Raw genomic sequence first — 23,291 nt, forward strand, 5'->3', positions numbered from 1 at the left:
AAATCTCTCTAGGATTTTGGAAGGCCTTGTTATTAAAGGCTGTGAATTTGCATCTCTCTATCACTGGTTGGATCTGCACCCCTCTCTTTCTGATTGCCCCTCTTTTATGCTTAATGGAAGAAGCTAGAAAAATGCAGAAATGCCCTTACTGATGGGTGACAGACACCGCTGTGTAAGAGCAGTTAAGCCCTAGGGCAGCGACAGTGGCACGTGAGGCAAGGTAGAGAGAGATTTTGATAATTTTAAGGGCAAAACCTGCTCTTGCTGTTGTAGTCACTTCTCCAGGGAGATGAAATCACAAGTTCTGGCCTGAAGACTGAAAGAAATAAGCAACTTCCCTCTCCTTCCTGCTGTTTTTATTTCAGAATTGTGTGCATCCTGCTATAATACCTGTTAATCTGTGAATATTCTATGTGCCATGTTTCACATACGAATGTGCTTTTCTTACAAGTAACTGGATGTGACATAAGCATCGTGTTTGTTTACTTAATAAGACCCATTGTTGGGAAGGAACTGAAACAAACATGAGACAAAACAAACGACAGGCTTATAACCCGAACTGCTGTGTGATCGTGGCTTGCAGAAAAGTGATTTTGTGCTACAGATACTGAAGTTGTCTCACTTGTGACCTACTTCCAAACCCTTTGGGCTTGTCTTTCAATATATACCTTGCCACTTAAGATTAACTCATCCATAAAATCTTTGTTCTTGGTGGATGTGATACCTCCCAAGTGGTGGGGCGATGTTTCTCTGCCGCCCTCCTGGCTGGGAGCACCTGCTGCTCCTTCAGGTGCAAGGACCCGTTCTCTGGGCCGTTGTAACGGTGCTGCCTGTGAGCGCAGCAGTCGGGAGGCACAGATTGCTCAGCCGTTTGTGAGTTAATAATTTTGCGTGACTTTTTGGTAGCAGTTATGAAAGATGTTAAAATATTGAGCACGCCGGGGACTGACGTCTCTTCCCTTGTGATGGGCATAGCATAGGATGCTGCCATGGACACATGGAAGGTATGAATTATTCAAGCGACCTTCCTTACTGAACACTAGTTGAGGGTTCTGTCTAATAGCTGTTCTGATTTGGGGGTTCTGATTGACATATTCGTGGTACACGGTTCTTTCATAAGATCAGATTTATTGGCAGACTGAGCTGTAAGTTTTCTTGCCTCAACATCTGTAGAGGGACAGGTAAGAGGAGTGTACCTATTTAGCAGCAAGATACACCACAATTTTGGCTCCTTTTTTTTTTGCGATGGTGCCTTAGCATGGAACTAGGGAAAACAGACATACAAGGTCATTTGCTGTAACCATTTGCTCATTGCTTTCTGAGGTCAGTCTCTTCTAGGAGGTACCTCCTAGATGAAAAAGCAGCCGTGCACCAACTAACATCAATAGCTATCTTACTTTTCAGTTGCCTCATTCAGGCTTGGTGTACCTTACAGAGCTGGGTACCGCTGCTGGAATGGAAGAAATGGGTGAGATAAATCAAATTTAAAACATAGTTTGGGAAATTATTTGGAAATAGGCGTTACTCCAACAAAAAAGTACGTGAAACCCTGTCAGTAAGTGACGTGATAATAGCGCTGTGGAGATGTTTGGAGCTGCCCTGATACTTCTCGGAAGTTTCTAGCAGTTCTCAGAACAGGTAGACAAAAAACCCATCCCATTCACTCTTTATTTTGGTAACTCAATTTGACAGGTGACAGGTATTGTTCCTCCACTCTTAGTCACCAGTCGTTAGTGGCTTTTTTTTTCCCATGCCCTTATTCATGAGAATATTTTCCCCCCAAGTATTTCTGAGAACTATTTCTTCAAACTATTCAAACTAGTCTTCAGACTTTGAAGTAGTCTTGAAGAATTTGATATTGCAATTTACACCAGACTAACCGGTATGCCCTGGGATCTTGCAGGTAGCTGTCAGGACTACTCTTGCCTTGTCTGGTAACTAGAACCATTTCCATTAAAGGCCACTCTTGACTCCTCCAGTGTTGCTCGCCTGAGAATTCAATGTCCTCTTTGCAATTCCATAATCAAGTTGTCAAATACCAGCACCGTCTTCTGGATGATCTGCAGAAGATGTAAAATCTCATTTTGGCCTCGTTCTGTTTGTTTAGAGTCAGAGCCCTGCAGCTACAGTTGGATGGGAGGTGAGTGACCACACAGTAAACGCTGCCAAACAACACGCTTGATAAATGGCTCGTACGTACTTGGAAAGCAAACGCGCTGGCTATTCCAGTCGGTGTCTCTCTGGAGGAAGAGCCCTTAGAAATTAAATTTTCAATTAATAGATTCAGATTTTTGTTTGTTTCTTTTGTATCTTCCCAGATTAACTGCCTGCTCCATAACGCTCTTAATTATAGACTTAAATTCAGAATCTGTGTATTTAAAAGAAAAAAAAAAAAGCCTTGGAAAAACATTTAAAAAGCCAAGAAAAGATGGAATTATTTTAATAAGCGTATGCTGCTTTACATTCATATATCCCAGCTCCAAATCTCTGAAGCAGACTGAATAACTTAACATATTTTATGTCTGGGAAGATGAATAGGACAGTTTTGTTGATAGCTGCACAGCGAGAAGATAACTTCTTATGAGGCATCGGTTTTTAGATCTGGAAAACGCTGTCTCATTCCCTGCCCGCTGCCGATGCGCGCGCATGCGCGTGCAGCAGCTCCAGGGAAGGGGAGCACGGGGAGAGGAGTATCGGGTGGGGGCTGCTGGGCTAGGAAACGATTCCTTTCAGTGGTCTGTCCGCCAGAGGAAGAAGATGAATTCTTGTTGACTATATTTTCATTAGCCTGCTCGAAAGCTATCAATGGCTTTCGATGGCAGAGATCAGTCACAGAAGGCTGCTGTACTGGCAGCGCTCTGCTCGCTGTATGCGTGCCTTAAAAATGGCTCGTCCGTCAGCCGGCACGCTATTCATTCCCTGGGAGAGGAAATTACTCATTAACTATGCAAACGTACATGCACGGATTCGAGTCCTAAACGGTTTGCCAAGAGGATGTCAGACAGAACTGCTTGTTTTCATTAGGGCATGAAAATGAATGACCTGAGACAGTTCTCCCTTCTGCATTTTTAAGTTCTCAAAAATGGAGGGGAGCGGGAGGATTTCTGTTTATACAGAGCAAGGTTTGATCCTGTTAATGTAAATATTATTCTCCATACAAAAACTTCCTGAACAAAGGATATTTACCAGCCACCAAAGCAGTCTGTCTTTCCTTTCCTTACCTGTCTTGCAAACAACAGCGTACACCATTTAAATACTTCAATAAAATTGGCCAAATCCCACTCCTTTCATCCAGCCGGGTGCCTTTGTCAGCTCTTAGTCTCCAGCATAAGTTCATCATTAAATGGCAAGGTTAAGGTTTTCTGTGCGGGGAAACTTGCAACCGGGAAAATTAAAGAAGGAAGAGACACAAAATTAAGTAAATCCTGTTTTATTCTGTTGCAGACACAAAGGAAAAAAGGTCAGGGAATCTTGAGTTCTGCTTTGCATTCTTGTCTTGCCCTTGTATCTGTGCTTTGGGAGTAGGTAGACTTGAGTTAGACTTGTCTTGCCCGTATTCCAGAGTTACTGGCAGGCGCTGCGCAGGCCTGCTTCCAGGTATTGGCCACCAACACCCAGAGAGGGGTTTAGGCGCATGGGAGGTGAGGGACCGCACCTTTCGGAGACCTTCACAAAACTACAGTCTTATGCAGCAAGAGACTCGATGGACAAGCCTGAGCAGCCAGAATTCAGACTTTAAATGAACATCAGCTGGATGGTTTGTCATTGCACAAGTCAAGACAAGGCTGTCTTTTGGTATTCTGCAGATCAGCTAAATGTTTGTGTGATACGAATTTGTTTGCAAAGTGATACGAACTAAACTCAACAGAAAAAAATGGGTACTTCATGTCTGGCTTAACTGACTTCTCCCCAGTGTCCCAAGGTAGAGAACAGAGAAAAAGAGGTTGCTGCCAGGTGAGATAGGAAGTTGGGTTCTCCAAATTGCCCGCTGGAGGAGCTTCTATTTAGCCGCTGGTTTTGTTATCTAATACAAAGGAAAAACTTACCAGGCACAGAGTTGAGATCCTAGCAAAATCTTAAAGCCAAGGTTGCTTACATTAACTCCTGTTGTTAGGTTTGCCTGAGGCAGGACTGGCAACAAATCAGGACTGAATCCTCCGCTTAGATAGAAATAGGGTCCCGCAGTTGCCGTGCGGTGGCAATCGCTCAGGAGCTGTTATTGATGCTTGCCCTATATAGATCACCTATGATGTTGTCTTGAGTCCAGAGCTTTCCTAAAAGGGTTCCAAGGTAAAACAATGCCCGTGCAAACTGCCTGCTGCCTTGGGAGGGATCCAGCGGCATTTAAATGCCTCTTGTGAGCTCTTTCTGAAGGTCATCAGGAGAGGAGAAGGCAGGAAAGGAGTATCCCACTCAAGTACTGGCTAATTCAATCTGGTGATGATTCATGTTTCATATCCCAGGATGGCTTGATATTTCATGTATTTGTTACCTTTTATAGCAATGCAAAATATGTAGAATTCAATTGTACAAATCACAGTGGCAGAACAATAGCTTAACAAAATCAAAATACACTTCTCGGCCTTATCAGCCTAGGCATTCTGAAAATACCAGTAAAACCCATAACCCTGGGAAGCTCCGTTCTCTGTTTTAATGGTCTTTCAAAGCCTAGTGAAAAAGTAAACGGGCCCTGTAGCAATTCCCAAAGATGGTAAAGTCACTTTTTACCAAATGTGGTAAAAACGAGACTCCTGCCCTGCGCCTGATGAAATCAATGGGAGTCTTGCGACTGACTCCAAGAGCAGCTAGGTTAAACCGCTGGTTGCGTGGCACAGTGGGACGCAGGTATCTTCAATTTAAGAATAGCCTGGGAGCAGAAACAAGCACCGGCTGTGCGCTTTGGGTAGCGGTCAATCAGCCACCTAAAGGAAATTTTGAAAGATGGTAAAAAACCCTTTTTTTTCACTCCTTGCTGCAACAGTCCAGAGCAATGAGAGGTCCTATAATAATTTATATGTTGTGATGGCCTTCCTCTGAGTCTTGCACTTTTTTTAATTAACAATTGATAAATGTATTAGTCTGTCAGAGATTTGGCTCCTCTACATTCAAATAGAAATTTGTTCTTAATTTATAAATAAGGAGATTTATGTGCAGACATGCCACATGCCATTTTTATTCAGCCTTTTTTCTTTTCTGTGTAGACATTCCTCGTCTGACACTCACAGTGGCTTACAGACCACTACGCTTCGAGACGTTATGGTGTGCTACCCTCCCATAATGCAGCTAAACCGCTGAATTTCGTATTCTGTTTGCCTGGTAAGGAAAACCAGCCAAAGCTGGTCAGGGTTTGCGCTCAGGGGCCAGTGCTCCATGGCTCCCGTAGCTTCAGATATGGCACTATTAAAAAAAAAAAAAAAAAAAAAAAATCACCTTGTTGCACCAGCAATTGCTTTTACAGGTGCTTGCACTGAATTTCAGTTTGCTAGTGGGACGAGAGCTGACATGGGCCAGTCAGGATTTACTTCAGAAAACAATTTAGCTTGAGTTTAACTTCAAGCACGTTAGGATATCCAGCTGTGATTAATGATCATATGTTCTGGTATTTTTTCCTAGCGAGGCCTTGAGGCTGGATGGATCCTCTACGCAAACTGTAAGGTTTTCCCAATCGTCTTCTGTGGGTGTTTTTCTCGCCGCGCTGTGCTCTGCAGCACAGACCTCCGACGTGAGTGATGGCGTCGGTGTAAAACGCCGTCTCACTCTGCAGCGGCAGAGCAGGGCTCTGTCTACAGCCACCCAGAAAAACAAACAGGAAACAGGATTTCCCCCAACAGGCATCTGGTTTTTCAGAAATGAACTGTTGTAATGGGATGTGCAGTCGAGCAAAAACCATCATTTATACTGACTGCCTTGAGACTTGACAAACGTGGCGAATGGGAGTCCCAGCTCCCCTCACTTGAGCACCAGCTTTAGCTGCTTCCCTTTTTCTCGCCGTATTTAACAGAAATAATGTTCTTGTTACCATTTTGTACAGGGTGGGTTCTGGTAACTGCCAGACCAAGAAACCCAAGCCCGTTTGTTTGCTACAAACGCGGCCAGCTTTAGGTGCTCGGGGAATGAGCTCGCGTTTGCCGCCTGCCGCGGCCTCGGGGAGATGCCCTTTCAGGACCTCAGCGCTTCAGATAAAAACTCTCCCTCTTCACACGAGAGCATCCTTGAGTGAGAGCATTGCAGCATATTTTAAAGCTTTATTTCTCTGGATATTTTCCAGACAGTCCCTTACCTACTGATGTCGTCCCCCTCCTCTCCCCCTCCCTTCTTAAATCTTCCCGAGCAGATCCGTATCATTAATATTTCAGTATCGGCTGTTCGCAGGCATTGGCTACGCTGCAGCGCGCCTCGTCAATAAGAGCCGGCAAAGGCTGAGAGGTTTGCCACACTGCCTTCATCCAGCGGAGGAGTAAGAGCAAAGGCAGAGACCGGCAGAGAAAGCGAGTATCTGCCGAGGGTAAGGCTGCGTATCGCAGTCCCGCTCTTGAGGTGCTTTTTGCTGCTGTCCCTCGCTCAGATCGCCCAGGTAACACCCTAGCAAGCAGCAAGAATGGATGTCTTTAAGAAAGGTTTCTCCATTGCTAAAGAAGGTGTGGTGGCTGCTGCAGAAAAGACCAAGCAGGGAGTGACGGAGGCTGCAGAGAAAACTAAAGAAGGGGTGATATATGTAGGTAAGAGAGAACTATTTTCAATCTGCATTTGAGCATGAACACTGCCACGTAGATTGTCTCTGAGAAAGTCTGGGGAGATGATATCATGGCTAAAGCTCGGGAGTGAACAGCAGAAGGTCTGGATAACATCCTCGGCTCTGCCACAGCCTCGCTGCGCCAGCCTGGGGTGCCACATCCTCCCCGTGCCTCAGTTTCCCGCCCCGTAAATTAGACCTAGACAGGGCCACTGCTTCCGGGGGGGCAGAACCAGCGCAATGGTGCGAGCAGGTGCCCGGGTGGCAGGTCTCTGTTACGACGGTCACGGGCTGTTTGCAGGGCGGGTCACTGCTCTCGGAGCATCTGAGCACTGCCGGTGTCCGCCTCACCCGCGCGCTGCGGCGGTCCCTGAGAGGACCCAGCGGCGGTATTAAGTGGGGATTGCAGGACGCACCCGTTTCCCCACAAACATGCCGTTTTATCCTGAAATCCTTCTCTTGTTCACCGACCTGTTTCGTTCCCCAGGCACGCATTCATCTTGCTTTACGAGATTCATTTTGCCCCAAGGACAGGACCTGGAAAACAGCACGACGGGTGTCCTGCTGCCTCACAGTTAATGTGCTGTTTCAGAAATCGCTCCTTTCAAGGTCACCCTCGACACCCGCTTTCTCCGCTGCCTAGCGCATGCAGCTATATGGCTGGATGGCCAGATATTCCAGATACTACGAAGTCTACAAAGTCTTAGGTTCCCAAGACTGAATACCTCGTTGCCGGTTACTGCCCCTCGTGCGGCTTTTTATGGTTGCTAGTTGTGGGAGGGGTGTTTTTAGTGGGAAAGTTTACATGCAGGCTCTTCCTGCTGTCATGCTCCAACGTCCCCAGCTGTACATAGCTACTACATTTAAATCAGCTCCACAGACAATAGCTACAGGCATGTATTTGTGCATTACAAATGAAGTACAAATTTTATGTGCAGCTGATCTGGTAATATCTTCATCCTGAAATTTTAAATACTCAGCTATTGGCATGCTGTAAATGAACGTATGTAACAGTTCACATTGCAGTTTGAAGCTGACTCGCAAGAAAAAGAGGTAGAGAGCATCCCTGTAAACGATTAAACTAACCGCAGTAACTGAAACACCAGCCTGCAAAACGTCACATCTAGGTGTCAAACTGTGGCATCGCTACTGCTCCAGCTGCGTCCTGGTTTGAGTGATGTCGGAAAGGGTTATTCTGAATTTTTATACATAATTCCTCACATCTCGGTTCAGTCGTGGTGTGTGTCTCCATACTGTGACCTGGTTTTCATTTTTGCACAGCCGTGAGGTACAGAGCCCGCTCATGAGATTCTATCCTTTTCAGTAAAGTTTTCTAAAAGCCTTCTTAAAACCTAAATCTCTGAATGAGGATCAGATGAGGATCAAGGTGAAGATTAAGTCCTTTCTCCTTTTATTTTTTCAGTTTGGTAGGTTTGTATACTGCCAATTCCTGCCCTGTCATGCACCGGATAGCGCTTGGCTTTGGGGCTGGCTCCGTTCCTGTTGCACGCTGGGCGATGATGCTCAGCCCTTTGGGGAAGATCCAGCCTTCCACAGGCAGGAAGGGAAAAGGCCAGATGCTGATGAGCCCAGAGAATTGATTTTTTTAAATAAGCAGAGAAGGTGGAGGCCAGGTATATCGGTTACAATGAGAATTAGCATGTTGTTCGTGCTGCATTTTCTCACTCTGCCCCACAAAGGGTTAAGCAGAGACCCGACCTGTTCCTTCCCAGCTCCTTCCTTCGCAGAGCCCTATCCCAGCAGCTTGGTCTAGAGCGTGTTGTGTGACACAACCTGAATTTTTGGATGCGATGAGAAAATAACACTTGTATAAAAGCTTGAGGGTCTTTTCAGAACATCAGGAAAGGGAGGAAAAATACCCAAAGCCTAGGACGGACGAAGTGGATCCCTGACTTCTATTCAGGTTTGTGTTAACTCATCGCTGGCCCTCCAAGGAGAGTTCTGGGTGTCTGGGCACAACCACCACGTCTGGTGAGTCCCTTGCTGCTGCCCCAGGAGAAGAAAATAATGCTCATTCAGAGGCATCCGCCTGGAGTGGACGGTGCCGTCAGGGCACTGCGGCCACCTCATCCCTCCCCTCTGAGCCACGCCGGTTGGATCCCCCAGCCCGCGCCGGAGCGGAGCTGCCTCCTTGCCGCGCTCTCGCCGCAATGCGGTTGCCGGCCGGGCCAGCCGGCGGTGCTGCCCTCGCCGGGGGAGTCACCGGCGTGGGGTGCTCCTGCCCCAGCACGTGGCTTGCCGACCCCGTGTCGGGAGGAGAGGAGGGGGCACGGGAAGAGTGAGAGAAGTCCTGTAGCATGGGCCGCCTTTGCACTTAGTAAAATCCCAGTCTGCTCTCCCAATTGTAACAGCCTGCGGATATACCGGGGTGGCAGTGGATCCTTGCACGGTTAATGTGTGTCCAGCAGTCGATTCGATCGGCTGTCTTTTTTATTTGGTTTAAATAGGGGGATAAGTGATGCCAAAGTTAGTTAATGACGTTAATGCAAAGCTGCATCAGAGTATTGAGTATAAGGTCATTAGTACTGTTTAATGCTATAATTCAGGAAGCCTCAAGAAAGAATACACTTCCAGTTTTGCAGAACGGCTTTCGACTATGCACGTCGCCGAAAGCCCCGACGCACCGAGCCCTGCTTAAACGAAGTGACTCCAGCACGAACTCCTGCAGCACCTGCAGCACATCATAATATCCTTTTCTACTGCAAACCTTTTCCCACCGCACAGCCCTCCGCCGCCTCGGTCGCACCCTTGCGATACCAAAGCTCTTACAGATGGCTCGCAGCACTCCGAAGAGGCAGGACGCCTGAACTTTTAATTCTGTGTACACAAGCCGCAGGCAAGGACTAATGAGTGAAATGAGATTGAGCATCAGGTGATTGCTTTCTGATAGAACAGATGCGGGCTGCTGGCAAGGGTGCGCGCCGGAAGGTCGGATTTCGTGTGGCGTGTAATGGCTGCTGAGCCTGAGTCATTGGGTGTGGTCAGGAGACGGGGTTAGGAATTGAGGCGAGCTCTCCTCAGGCTGCTGCGGTGGCACTTCCCAATGCTATCGCTTCTGTCGTGAAAGGGATCCGGGTGTTTTTCTTCTACCTGCAACCCTCCTTTCTGGAATTACTTTCCATCAGAAAATGTGGCACCCACCTACTCCCCTCCCCCTGCAAAAGAATCGAGCCCAGATAGTCATCTTAAATCAAAAGTCTGGTAAAGAAACCACATGGAGGTACACCTCTTGTCTCACTGAGCGTGTTTACTGCAAAGCCGAAACTGCTGCTGAAAAGCAAGGCCAGTACAGCAAATTCTATACGTTGCTTACCTAACAACTGCTCTTTGACCAAAAAACAGCAAAGAAGGGCTAAGCTCGAACAACTGTGTCTGACGTGAGAAGATCTTGTATGTCAAATCAGTTTTGTGGCAGTCTTTCACTGGGATGGCACTGGGAGGGAAACTGAAGCAGGATGGTGCCTGCGTTTGGCCCGCTCAGGAGCTCACGTTCACGGCTTCAGACTTACGGCTGCGCTGCTCACTGCTGTGCTTCTGGACACATTCGCATAGCGTGGCCGTCACTATAAAATCCAGTTACAGCCGTGCTCACGTATCGTACGCATCTTTAGGAATTGCAGTTTACAGCAGTAGCAAGTACAAGGATTTCACGTCTTCAGTTTTAACGCAGTTCGGGAGGGTGGAGTGAAATGTCGAGGGCATGTTGTAGCAGAACGGCTTTGTTCTGCCCCAGGCAAGTATGACAACCACCACAATAAATCAACAATTGAGAATTAGATTCAATACTACATAACGTGTATCGGGCAGAACAGAGCTGGGCTGGATCTGTTGTTATCAGGGCGCTGCACCTGTTTGGCTTTTCAGGCTGTTAATGAGAACGAGATGTGGCCTGTAGCCCATTTCTCCCACCACACCCATGGATGCTCCAGTACCTCTGGAGTTAAAGATCTGCCTGGCTCTCCGTTTCTGTCATTTTGACAGTTAGTTAGCCATAAAAATCCTTTTGTTGTACCAGTATGGGAAACTTGAAAAGAACCTGTATAGGTGCACGTGACTTACAAAACACGGTGAAGTGGGGCCAGTGGAACCTTTTGGCATGTGTGTGTTTAACTTCCAACAGAGATAAATTTGATCTTTTATTTTTGTAGTGTGAAAAAGCATCTAGTTACTGTGCGGGCTGCCCATCTACCACATGATTTAACATATGTGCTGCAGTATACAAATAGAAGAGCTGTATAGCAGGTCACTTCAAGCCTGGAGGAAAACCACAGAGGTTAATTATTCCTTAAGGGCTACTTGTGTTGCAAACTGAATGCCCTCACATCCTGTTAGCTGTTCTGCCTTGAGAACGGCAAGATAAATTACAATGGAAGTAAACACATGGTGTACTTTCATAATTTGAGATAAAAACATTTGCGTTCTGTGTATCACTGCGAGCAGGCACTTACAACCTAGTCTGGGGCACTGAAATGGGAATCTAGTAGGTAGGTATGTAGTAGGTGGGTGGTTGTTCTGTAAACTCAGCCTCAAGTTTCTCCAGAGTCTTTATTAGAGGCATAGAATGAAGCTTTAAATGACCGCTGCAGCCAAGTGTCCTGCTGAAAGGCAGGGGAGAGTCATGGATGTGACTTCTTGTTTTGAAGGACTGAAGTAGGTGAGATTTTACCAGGTAACATAATGTATATTCATTTTTACAATTAGTTTAACATTGATTTACTTCCACTCAATTGTTCTTTTCAGTTTGAAAATACTCCAGGGACAATTTTTGTACTTCAGCAGATATAGTCAAGATTCTTCAGGTCTAGGCATGTTCAGACAATTTGCAGTTGAAGTTATCCAGCTCCCGACACAAAGGTACTCATTGACTTTATTGGGGAAGGAAGCTGGTCTCTCCTGCCGGCCCCGCAAATGGCTTGTGCTGTAGCTGGAGGTGCCGGCAGCACCATGCTCCCTGCTGCACCTCGTACAAACAGAAAGCCGTCCGTGTCCAGAAACCAGGGGGTTCTTTGCCAGGTAGCACTGATGGACCCTGTGTTTCCTTTCACAGGTACCAAAACCAAAGAAGGCGTAGTGCAAAGCGTGACCTCAGGTAAGAGCGCAGCCCTGGGAGAGATGTGGAAATCTGCGACGTGTTGCTGGACCTCTTGATAAGGCCACCGCTCCTGCCAAATGGAAGGTCTCTGAGGGACACCGCTGATCTGCGTGACCTTCCATTTGGTGAATGGAGGATCTTGCCAGGAGCGATGGATCAGGGTCTGGCGTTTGCAGTGCACATGGATGGGAGATAATATTTAATCAGTAGAGCAGGTGAAAAAAAATCTAACAGATGTTACTTGGCAGACTCAGATGATTCACGGCAATTTAGACATTTCAGAATGTCAAGAGTGCTCCTTGGCATGCAGAGAGGATTTACTTGCATCAGATGCTGTTTTGCCAAAACTGTGGCCTTTAGGAGACTCCTGTCAGGCAGCCGCAGAGTCGGGACCCTAAGGGATGCTTCCAGGTATCCCAAGCTCCAAGGCAGGGCAGCTGTATGGACTGCCTTGAAGAGAGATAAATGGACCTTTCCCTAGAGAATTTTGTGATGATTACTTTTTTTTTTTCTACCCAGGTGTATTAAATCAAACAGAAGGTACCCAGAGAGCGGTCGTACGCAGTCTGCAATGCAAAATACCTCATTTGCACCATATCTTATCTTACAGCAAATTTTCCATTCTCTAGTTGCCCACAAAGACTGACAGGCTGCAGTGCTGCTCTCTGAGCAGCATTTTGAGTCAGACAAAACCCTCACGTACATGCTCTAAATTCAGATGGGATCTCATATAAAAAATCCAAATAAGGACTGTACCAGGGTTGATTTTTTTTCTCTTACCTTGATGCAATCATTTTATTGTCCCAATGAATCTGGAAGCCTTTTGGCAGTGCGTAGCTCATTGACTTTCTGCTTCTGTTGAAATCCCAGTTGCTGAGAAGACCAAAGAGCAGGCCAATGTGGTGGGAGAAGCTGTAGTAGCCAGCGTGAACACAGTGGCAAACAAGACTGTAGAAGGAGCAGAGACCATCGCGGCTACTACAGGAGTTGTAAAAAAGGTATGTTTCTTTCTTTGGTGATGTGCAGGACAGAAGAGTCATCTTTGGATTATGCTTAAAATACCTGCAAATATTTAGAGTTGATAGTTTTACTTATTCAATGAGAGGTTTTCAGCAATATCTGCTTTTATATAATGCTTAATATTATTGTATAATGCCTAATATAATCACAGAATGATTTAGTTTGGAAAGGACCACTTGAGATCACCTAGTCCAACCCCTTTAAGGTCAACACTGAGAGGGTGGTCAGGCATTGGAACAGGCTGCCCAGGGAGGTGGTGGAGTCGCCATCCCTGGAAGTGTTCAAAAAACGTGTGGATGTGGCGCTTCAGGACATGGTTTAGGGGACATGGTGGTTCTGGATTAATGGTTGGACTTGATGATCTTAAAGGTCCTTTCCAACCTAGTGATTCTGTGATTCTGTGATTCTGTGATTCTGTGAACAGGAACAGGTTGCCCAGGACCGTGTCCAGTTGGGTTTTGAGTATCTCCACGGATGGAGACTCCACAATACCCCTGGGCAACCTGTGCCAGTGTTTGATCATCCGCACAGGAAAAAAACCGAAGTGTTTTCTCGTGTTCAGATGGGCACGTTAATCAATTTGGCCCATTGCCTCTTGTCCCGTCAGTGGGCACTGCTGGCAAGAGTCCGGCTCCCTGTTTTCTTATGAATGTAGGAAAGCATTTTTCCCTGGGACCTGGGTAGAAATGTGGCCAGGCTGCAGTGAGCGTCTTGGCCGGAGCCGGCGCTCTGGGATGTGCGGGCTGTGAAGGAGCGGGAGCTCGGCGCTTGCCCTCGCGCCTGGCCAGCGCCTTTGCAAGACGCAGCCTTGGCCTTGGCCCCGGCAGCTCTGCAGGCAGCAGAGGGCAGCAGCAATTCAGGCAAAGCCTGGTCCCAGCAGGGACCCGACCCTCCTGCTCTGCTTTGTGCTGATTTTGACAACAGCCTTGATAAAGGCCGCGTGACCCAAATTGTGCACGGATTAAGCCAGATTCAGACAAGGCATCTTCTGTCCTCCAGCCTAATTTGACAAACTGGGTTGCTTCAAGTGAGGGGACTAAGGGGCATGTGAAGGAGCAGAACAGCTCCCTAGATGAAGGCAAAGCGGATCATTATGAAAGATGCAGGGTGGTAACAAGCAGCAACTATTCGTACAGTACATGAGGCTAATATTTGGCAGCTCTTTGATAAGCCCGGCTGCGTTTCCCCTCTTCAGAGAGCTGTGGTCAATGGCGCTGATAGCGACATGAGCTAGATGAGTCACAACAAACCCAAACCCAGAATCAAAGCAAAGTGGGGCTGGCCAAAATTGTTTTAATTGTTCAAACAGTTGGCTCATGAATTTCCTGACCTGCACATAAACACATTGTGTTGTGAAACAAAAATTCTACACACCGTATAATTCCTGCGAGAACAGCCAAACCAAAGAGGAGAACAGCAGCTACAAGTGATGCAAAATGTCCTCCTGAAAGCACGTGAAAAGGGCAGATACAGAAGTTCTGCTAAGCCCTTGGGATAAGATTAATCTCTATTCCCACAGGGAACAGCAGTTGGCTGCAGGAGTGCAAAGAGTGATTCCTAATTCCATGGGGCCAGACTACCCCCTCCTCCCTTTTGACTGACTGGGTGCGGGGTGGTTGACCCAGGAGAGATAGGAATTTGCTGACCGAAGGAATCTGTCCTGCAGATACCAGAGTGCCTCCCCTTCTGGGGAGCAGCAATCATCTTCCCTTTTGTCCTAAGTGAGAGTCTCCCCTGAAGGACTGAGGAGCTACAACTTACAGGTGTTAATTTCAGGGCTCAAACTGGTCAGTGTTACCTGTTTCCATCCTTGCACAGGTAGTGCCGTAGAAAATCAGCAATTCCTTCACCCTAACAATGGTTCTGGGTTATGCAGACTGCAGGCAATGCACAAAAGCTGTGAGTTTTCTAGAGGATTAAAGCATTAAGCATCTGAACAGTCACACCGGCATCTTCCGTTCGTGTCTGCCTGCTTAGAGTTAAAATGGGGATTGATCAAGAAATAAAAAAGTGGGATGTGTCACATGCCAACAGGCAGACTAAGCGAGGGAGCCGGTAACTGCTTTGGATACAGTACCGTGGTGTTGTGCCAAATTGCAGAGGTGGGCAGCAGAATGAAAACAGAAGGAGAAAAGCAAAGCAAAAGAAATCACAGGAGAAAGAAATTCAGGAAAAATGTTTGTTTCTGTGAAAGAGGGGGGCCACCTACTCTACCGGTTTAGTTAAGCTTAGGTTACGAGTGCAAATCTTGCAGTCATCCTCACTCACCGTACTTCAGCTGCAGCTGCTGGATCCCTTTTGGATAGCAATGGCGCGGAAGACTGAGCTCCATATGCGCACGGAGTGCATCCCAGCTGCTAATGGGTAACTGCCATGGAGCCAGAGCTGCTCCGGAGCGGGGCCCTGGAAGAAGTGCGGGGCTTGTGCTGGGCTCTCGGCACCGGCTGTTTTCTCTCCAGGTCTGCTCCTGTTGTGCTGCACAATTTGCTAATGGAAATACAGCCAGAGGCTGCCAAGAGCAGCACCGGGCGCTGTAACGCGTGCGAGAGACCCACTGGAGATACACTGGGAAGAGTGATAAGGTAGAGCACTTAGAAGTTTAAAAAATAAATACCTACTGTTATAATCTTGCAATCCTGGAATTATACAGAAGTGTTTCAGCCCCTGAAGTTTGAGCGAGTTCTTAGATCCAGTCCTGAGACTTGTTCATGCTCTATCCCGTCCTCCTTCTTTCTGACTGCGAAGAGCAGTCACTAACGTCTTATTTCTGTTTCCACCCACCTCCGGTGTTGTTCCCTGCCGACTTTATAGAGGGGCCGTTCAAAGCACCAGGGGATCTGTGTGAATACACGGCACTGCGCAGTGCTGCGGGGTGACTCGAATCTGGGGAGTCGAGTGGCCCAGGAGGCATGTCCCCAGCTCGGTGTTCCCAGTATTAATATCAATTACGGAGAGCTTGTTGACATCTAATCTGTGCGTTGGACAGCTGGGATCAGTGGCAGGCACACACTAGCAAGGAGTGGGGTACTCTTAAGGATTCTGGATTAAGGTTTGTTAGGGACGGCGGCCGCGGGGCGGTTGAGGTCTGCGGGTGTATCGGATGGCGACTTTGGCCATGGGGAAGAATTCAGCCCTTTGCAGAACACAGCAGACACTGAAACGAGGACAGACGTGGGGCGGTTGGCAGCCCGCTGCTCCTTGCTGTTCTCGGCGGGAGCACTCGGAGCCAGGCAGAAGGAAACGGGGCTGAAGTAACTCCACGCCTATTGAGGGGTGCCAAGCACCAGATGAGAGCAGCCTCGAGTAGCGTTGGCATCGCCTAGTAGGGCTTTGGCACCAGCCTGGTCGCTGCTCACTGAGTACAAGAAAGTATGGACTGATCTGGAGGAGGTTTTAAGTATTGACTTTAAAATATCTAAGTTAAAAGATTATGATCTTTTTTCTGATTTTTCTGATACGCAAAGGAATGAGACCCATCGGTAACGTGTTTTGTCTGTGGCTTTGCACCCATCCCAGTCCCTGGAGTGGACATTAAGGCATTTCAGTGAGATAACCACCCACTAAATATCCCTGTTTTAGAAGAGGATTAATTCTTTGTCTGCATGACACAGCACAAAGTTTGCTGCATTGCAGACACCACGTGGTTGGGAACAAGCTCATGAACATGTACACACACACGCTCTCACAAAATGTCGCTGGGGGACTGGAGGAATTTCCCCAGTAGCTGATGCTTCCCGACGCCCTCCACCTAAATCTTCCCTTTAGATCTATTTGCACAGGCTGTTTTCATATGGCTTAGTTGTCAGTTCGTGGCTCTGTCATTTTGAATTGGGTTTGATCTTTTTTTATCTCACTCCATTAATTAGTTGAGCAGTTGTCAGTTATGTGCAACCGCTGGGCGCGTTCGTTGGATCACATCGTTTCTCTCTGTGCCTGATCTAGCGCAGGCGTACCGCACCCGTACCGTGGCTTGTCGCTTTCCTGACAACTGCACATTTTGAATACGAACAGTTGACGTTCATGGCCTTAATTCTATTCGCTTAAGCCCTACGATGCAACCGGCGCTGAGGCAGTCGCACAGAAACTGATGAGTGACCTCTCTGAGTTACTTTGGGCTGGGCGAGTGCTACTAGGAGAGAGCAGCCGAGGGTGCCTGGGGGGCTGCCGAGGGCAGAGCTGCTGAGCGGGAGGAGCAGGGAAATCAACAGCCGAACTACCTTACAATTAAGAAGAAGAAATAGTCGAAACTCTTCCCCTTTTATTCAAGCTTCACTGCACTTCACTGATGCCATGTTGCACCCCGATGGTATCCTTCAGCGTCCCATGGAGCAGGGGAGACTGCAGGAGCGGCGTGGAGTGGGCTGCTCTGCCACAGGCGCTTTTTCTGCGCTTCGCGCTCAGCCTCGTGAGTGCATTTTTCACATGCAGAATAGCTGCGTTAGTGGCGCTGCTGCAGCCTTACGCTCTACAAGACTCCGTGTGTCCTTCATGGGTAAAGGCTGTGCCCCTGTAATCCTGCAGGATAATAATCTCAACTTTATTAAATATGTATTATTTGTAGAAAAAGCCCCAGGAAAGCCTAAGAGAGTCTGGCTGTGAGCTGGGTGAAAACGAAGCTACCCCGAGAGTCCACCTGGATATGTAGGGTGAGACAGGAATCCTGCGTGCCCGTCTGTCTGTCCTGTCGGTGCGTCCAGTCGCTTTAGTCACGGGTTGACCTCTTAGAGCTGTCAGCATCACTCTGAGCACATTCAGCCTGAAACCCATCCAAGACAGCCCGTCCTTAGTACCTGTCAGGTTGCCTGAGGGGTAACAAGGGAGTGGTTTGGGGATACTGCCAAGCAGCATTGCCTTTGCTCCAGCGCCCAAGGTCAAGAGCCCTACGGGAGGCCGAACCTTTCTCCGCCTTACGGAATTGACGTCCCATTGCGGGCTGTTAAATTTGTTGCAGGTTAGGCTGCCTCTCTGGTTTTACAGCCTTAAAATACTAACAATAAAAAAAGAAATCTTGCTTGCCACAGAATTTGTTGAGTTTTTGAGGAGTAATGTTCCAGCATGCAACATTTAGACTCTGCATGCTTTCTCTGTTAGATAGGGAAGGTAATCCTGATAAGGTTGTTTATCTCAGAATTTTTGGGGACAGCGAAAAAACCCACTGGCCTATAATGTAACATGGATGAAAATATAAATTCCATTTATATGGAATTACATGGACACATCCAGTGGAATGTACAACACAGTCGCTGAGCTGAAAAAGGGAATTTCACAGAACCTGTGAAATAGGGAAATCTGAACAATCAAATTGTAAATTCTTTTTTTTTTTCAGAATCTGTAGACTTTTAATATCTGTTTTTAAAAAACATATTAAGATATCTGAACCCAGAAGCCTATAGCATGCTATGTTTAAGACCTCTTAACATTGCGCAGGAGTATTTTTATAAATGTCAGGTCCTAATTTGTTGAGTTTTTCATTAGTGATATGTGAACGTGTAGCTATGTTCCATAAACTTAGTGAAATATTGTATTTTATATATATAAATCTTCTATAGTGTATACATTCTATATAAATATATATTTTTGTATATACAAATATTTAAAAACTTGTATAGTGTTCCTGTAATGAATTCTAAGGTCTTGTGTTTCACTTAACTATTATGTTAAACTACTTTGTTTTTCTCTCTTCTCTAGCCAAAAAGATTCAAGCCCCCCCAAAATAGGAGAAAACAGCCCATAAAAAGCTAAATCAGTTTTTTCATTTTCAGTACTTTTACTAAGATAATACATAGTTTCTGAAGGAGAAAAAAAAAATCCTCTTTCTGTTTAAGAGCAGGAGGAGCGTTACTAATTACTTCGTGGTTGCAACATGCCTTTCCCTTAGAACATTTTATCCCTTTTAATGAGGAGATGAACCCTGAAAGGAACAGCAAAGTTCTCGCTGTCCTCCAGGGAAGCTGGATTTTCACCCTGCTTTCTTGCCCATCCTCACGCTGTGAGTCAGTGTTGTAGCTGGGGTTGGTACCCAGGAATTTCTAGCTCTTCAGCGAGCCAAAGCGAAGACCCCTCCATCACATGCTCCTCCTCTCGATATTGTTTTCCTCACTAGTCACCGAAATCCCCAGCCTGCTAACGCCCAGCTGAAGAATGCAGCCCTTCCTCACCTCACGCTCGCTGTTCTGGGCAGGGCGCGAAGCGCGTGAGAAAAAGGCTGTGAGACAACGTCCCTAGCACGGCCTGACACCTCTTCATCCTGCAATTGTGCTGGTTCTTCCACCGCAGTTTAGAAACGCTCTCCAGAAACACGGTTGCTTCCCTTTCTAAAAATAGATGGATGAGTCACTTTTATCCTTCGGGAGCAGAGAGTCTTGGCAGAGAGCACGATTTCAGGGGTATAGTAAGCAGCACGATAGCTGAACAGGGGTTCTTCAGCCCACCCATTGCTGCTGAGGATGGTCCTGAGGAAGCGATCCCCTTTTCCCTGACTGTTTCCACATTTGCCAGAGCTGAGCTCCCTGCCCACAGGAAGAGTAGGTGGTCTTGCCCTGTAGGAAGATGGGGTGCACTGCACTTGTCCTTGTGTCCCTACGAGCTGTCCCCCAGTTCTCCCGGCGCAGCTCAGCGCCTTGGATTCACCTTCATGGTTTCACAGAGCAGCTGGTAACTCCACCTGCAAAAAACCTACGAAGCCCCTGCTGCTGCAGTTACTGTCATCGGCTGGCATTGCAGCTTTCTTTTCTTTCCACCTAGCAGTCCAAAAAACTGCTTGTAAAGCTTCAAAATACTATTTGAGGCTATTTACCCGCTTTGACCTAGCGTGCACTGTTGCGTTATAGTCCTTTTTGTATGGCCCTATACGCATGTGAAGTGTTTCAAAGCCACGGACCGGATCCTGAGGCCGGATCCGCCTCCATAAATTCAGAGTAGTGAGCTCTGTTTGCCGACAACGGGAGAGGTCCCTCGTTTCGGAAAGGCTGTGGCTAAGTGGCTCCATCAGAGCGGTGGCCTCTCCCCAGCAGCCGCGGGTCCCTGCTGCGCCGGCAACCAGAAACCGGTGTCCGCGATGTGCGCGGTTTGATGTCATTAGGTTACCTGGGCTTACTTAATGCGGATCGGGCTGATACCAGCAAAGAATCATTTTGGCCAACACAAGTTAAGGGCACGTTTCTTAGGAAAAAAGAAAAAAATCGCACTGTGCGTTCCCTGCGGAGACGCCGCCGGCGCGGGGCGCTCCCTTAAACAGGCTCAGTGGCTCTCGGCAGGGAGCTGGGGGCAATGCCTGGAGCTGCGGCAGACGGCAGTACTGGGCTGTGGCTCGTCTGTTGGCCATTTTCTTTCTTTGCCGGATTGGTCTCCTACGGTAGATTGCGTGGAGAGCAGGAAGCCTACGGCAGGAAAACCAGGTTGTGGCGCTTCCATCTCCCGGCTCTCCTTCCTGCCAAAAATGGATCTGAAGTCCAACTTCCAGCTTAAATTTCTGTGGGATCTACCTTATGCCTCTGTAACTCTGTGAAATATGTCTAGTTTTTCCTTTTTATTTCACACCACCTTTTCCTCCCTAATTCAGTCCCAAAAGCAGCAGGGATGCTCTCCTACTGATGAGAGCAGTTGTGAGTGGACAGGAAAACAAGGACATGCATGCAAATGAGGAGTGGTGTCCCCCAAAACACACGGACCACGAAGTTTTGTTTACAGGAGGTTTGACAGGGACATTTGATTTTGCACTGCATCAGCAGCGGCACCAGGCAAAATGGTGGCCTCGTGTTTCCAAAATATTGACATTCAAATGATAAATCTCCCTCACATGTAAAATTGACTTTCCCTTTACATCGTATACGTGTCTCAGGTTCCTTCTGTGGTGGCCGTGGGAAAAGAGGGTAAAAATTCAGGGATACTGCTGGCCATGTGTGCTGAAAGGGAACAGAAAAGCTTTGTAATTCTGGTGGAGTTCCCTGGTGATTCGGGGCTGGACTGTAGAGGTCCTGCTATTTCTTTACCGACTGACTCCACCAAGGTGCGTTTCTGCTTTCTGTCCATCCCCTGTGCACTTCCAGTACTGTCAGGAACGTTGTCTCCTCTTCCCACGTGGCCAAATCACGTTTGAAGTAATTCCCTGGTGATAAAATCTTTTCTCTTCTTCTTTGAACGGGAAGGTAGCTGCAGGATGTGGGCAAGGAGCTAAAAGAGCCCAAAGTGCTTGTGAAAGTGTTTGGGCTTCAAACACAAAGCAAAGCTTATCCTTTGAGAATGGCATTTTATCTGAGGCATGACATTAATGCCACCGCAATACTGCTATAGCTGAAATGAGTATTAGCCTATACGATGAGAGCTTAGGGTGAGTAGGATAATGTGGGGAAGGACTAGGCATAATCTGTCTTACACTGGGGAAAAACTTATTTGTTCCTCCCACATTGCTTCACGCTGAGGGAGTCAAAACTCTGGCCTTGGTGATGGGAAAGAAAACTTCAGGAAAAGAACTGATTTTCTGTCTGAAAAAGACCCTAAACCAGGCTGTAAGAAATTGAATTGCTTTTTCATAGATATCTGCTCTAACAAGCTGCACAAAAAATAGATTTCGAGCGGTATTTGCCATCTGTTAAACCCGGGATTTTATTCGCGTGTATCTAATGCTCAAACCCGTTTCGCGCAGTCTGCTCGAATAGTCTGGCTAAGATTAGGGTGATGACTCTGCATGTGGCGGTAAGGACAAACATCTCGCTTGTGACTTGGCAGGAGGACCTGGCTGCGCCGCAGCCGCCGGAGCAGCCGGGGGCGGCAGGAGAGGGGGCCCCGGCAGCAAGCACGGGCGGCGGCGGAGAGGTAAGGCGATGCCGCGGCCCCGGCTTCCCCGCCGCTCCGGGCTCTCGGGACCGCATGTGGGCTTTTTCTGCCTTGCCGCTTGCCCCCAGGACAACCTCCCCTTTGCTTTCCGTGGCTATAGATCCGCCGCGCCGGGGGCCCATCGGTATTCCCGCGTTCGTGAGTTACTCGAGGAAAACCCGAGCCCGTCGGTTCTCGCTTTTGCCACTTCCTTTTCTGGGACCAAGAATTCGCCGCAGATTGGGCAGGTTGTAAAGGGCTGCCTGATTGGGGCTGATTTTGTGGTATAAATGCACATATAATATTTAATGCTTTTCTGTGGTTTTGTCATCACATGGAATGGCTTTTTCCTGGTTGCGGCCATGCTTCAGAAGAGTTTTAGATAACAAATTAGATTTTTCTATAGATTTTTAGATAACAAGTTAGATTTTTCTTTAGGTTTTTCTATATTTAAATTGGCTATCAATTTTTGATCTGTTCTACCTGCAACGTCCTTTTGAAGCCCTGGGTCAAATGCCAGTCTTTGGACCAATTTCAGCTCTTGAACAAGGGAGTTTGACCTCTTGTTGTCCAGCATGGATGCTTTAAGGTGACAAACGCTTCCCCCAGGGTATTTCCTTTACGATTTCAGTCCAAAGGCCTTTGGCTGCCCACGCCACAAGCCCCGCCGTATTACACGCACCCAAACTCCTCAGTTTTTGGCTTGTCTGAAGCTCAGACTCTCTTCATGGTGCCTGAAGCTCCCAAAAGCCTCAGCTTGCACCTACCACCTTCCGCCAGACGTCTCCCTCCTGCTGCCCGTCCCAAAAATGAGCCCCGCTAACCCGACTGACTTCGTGGCTGCACGAGGGCTAAGCCGGGCGGCGTGTCGGGGCGGGAGGCAGAGCCGGCGGCAGAACGCGGGACGCTCCTGCCGGTACCGGGCAGCCTGGCCCCACGTTAGCTCAGCCTCCACCACGTGCGAAATCGCACCCTCGTTCTCCCCGGAGGTCTGGGTTACAGCGGGAACGTGTCTGGTTCCCCGAAGGGACGGGCAATTCATGTACTTTCTGCACTGCATAGGGTCCTCGTTGTTTTGTAGCTGTTTATGTGGTTTTATGTGGTGACTGCCAGCATTGATTTTTCTCCTAATTTTATTTATTAATATATGTTTTCCCCTGGAAACGTTTAACTGTTTTCCTGTCTGTCTTCTCTCACAGGATGAAAATGAAGGCAATTAATCAACTTAGGGACTTCTAGGTCAAATGAGAGCATTCCAAGAGCATACGTGGAAATATTAGCTGACACTGCAACAGGAAAATCCCGCTCTCCGTAGACTAACCGCATTCAGCTCTGTAGTCTTTCACTTGCCTCATAAACCAATCGTACAATATATGTAAGCCAGACTCCTCTGATTGTAAGTAAAGTGCAGGCGTGTACTGGGGTGCGTGCCTCCCTCCCCGCCTCCCTCGTGGCTCCCCGACCCGCTCGCTTCGCGTGTTTTGGTCGGACTCACTGATCCGTGTCTCGCGTCCACCTGCACTGGCGCTTGGGATCTCTAGGTATCATGGAAATATTTTTTAACTAATAAAAAAGTGTTTGAACAAGTTTTTTGTTTTGTCAGTTTTATTT

At 47.6% G+C, this 23,291-nt stretch overlaps 1 protein-coding gene across 1 annotated transcript; it reads left to right on the top strand.

The window, feature by feature from the left end:
• Positions 1–6,598: 6,598 nt before the first annotated feature.
• SNCG (synuclein gamma) lies at positions 6,599–22,900 on the top strand (the record flags this gene model as incomplete). The annotated part of the gene is made up of 5 exons (XM_082001955.1): positions 6,599–6,719; positions 11,802–11,843; positions 12,717–12,844; positions 21,594–21,839; positions 22,880–22,900. The coding sequence occupies 5 exons, from the start codon at positions 6,599–6,601 to the stop codon at positions 22,898–22,900; spliced, it is 558 nt and encodes a 185-aa protein (XP_081858081.1).
• Between the last annotated feature and the right edge of the window lie 391 nt (positions 22,901–23,291).

The sequence above is a fragment of the Phaethon aethereus genome (assembly GCF_964289735.1).
Source record: "Phaethon aethereus genome assembly, chromosome: 7".
NCBI classification, from domain to species: Eukaryota; Metazoa; Chordata; class Aves; order Phaethontiformes; family Phaethontidae; genus Phaethon; species Phaethon aethereus.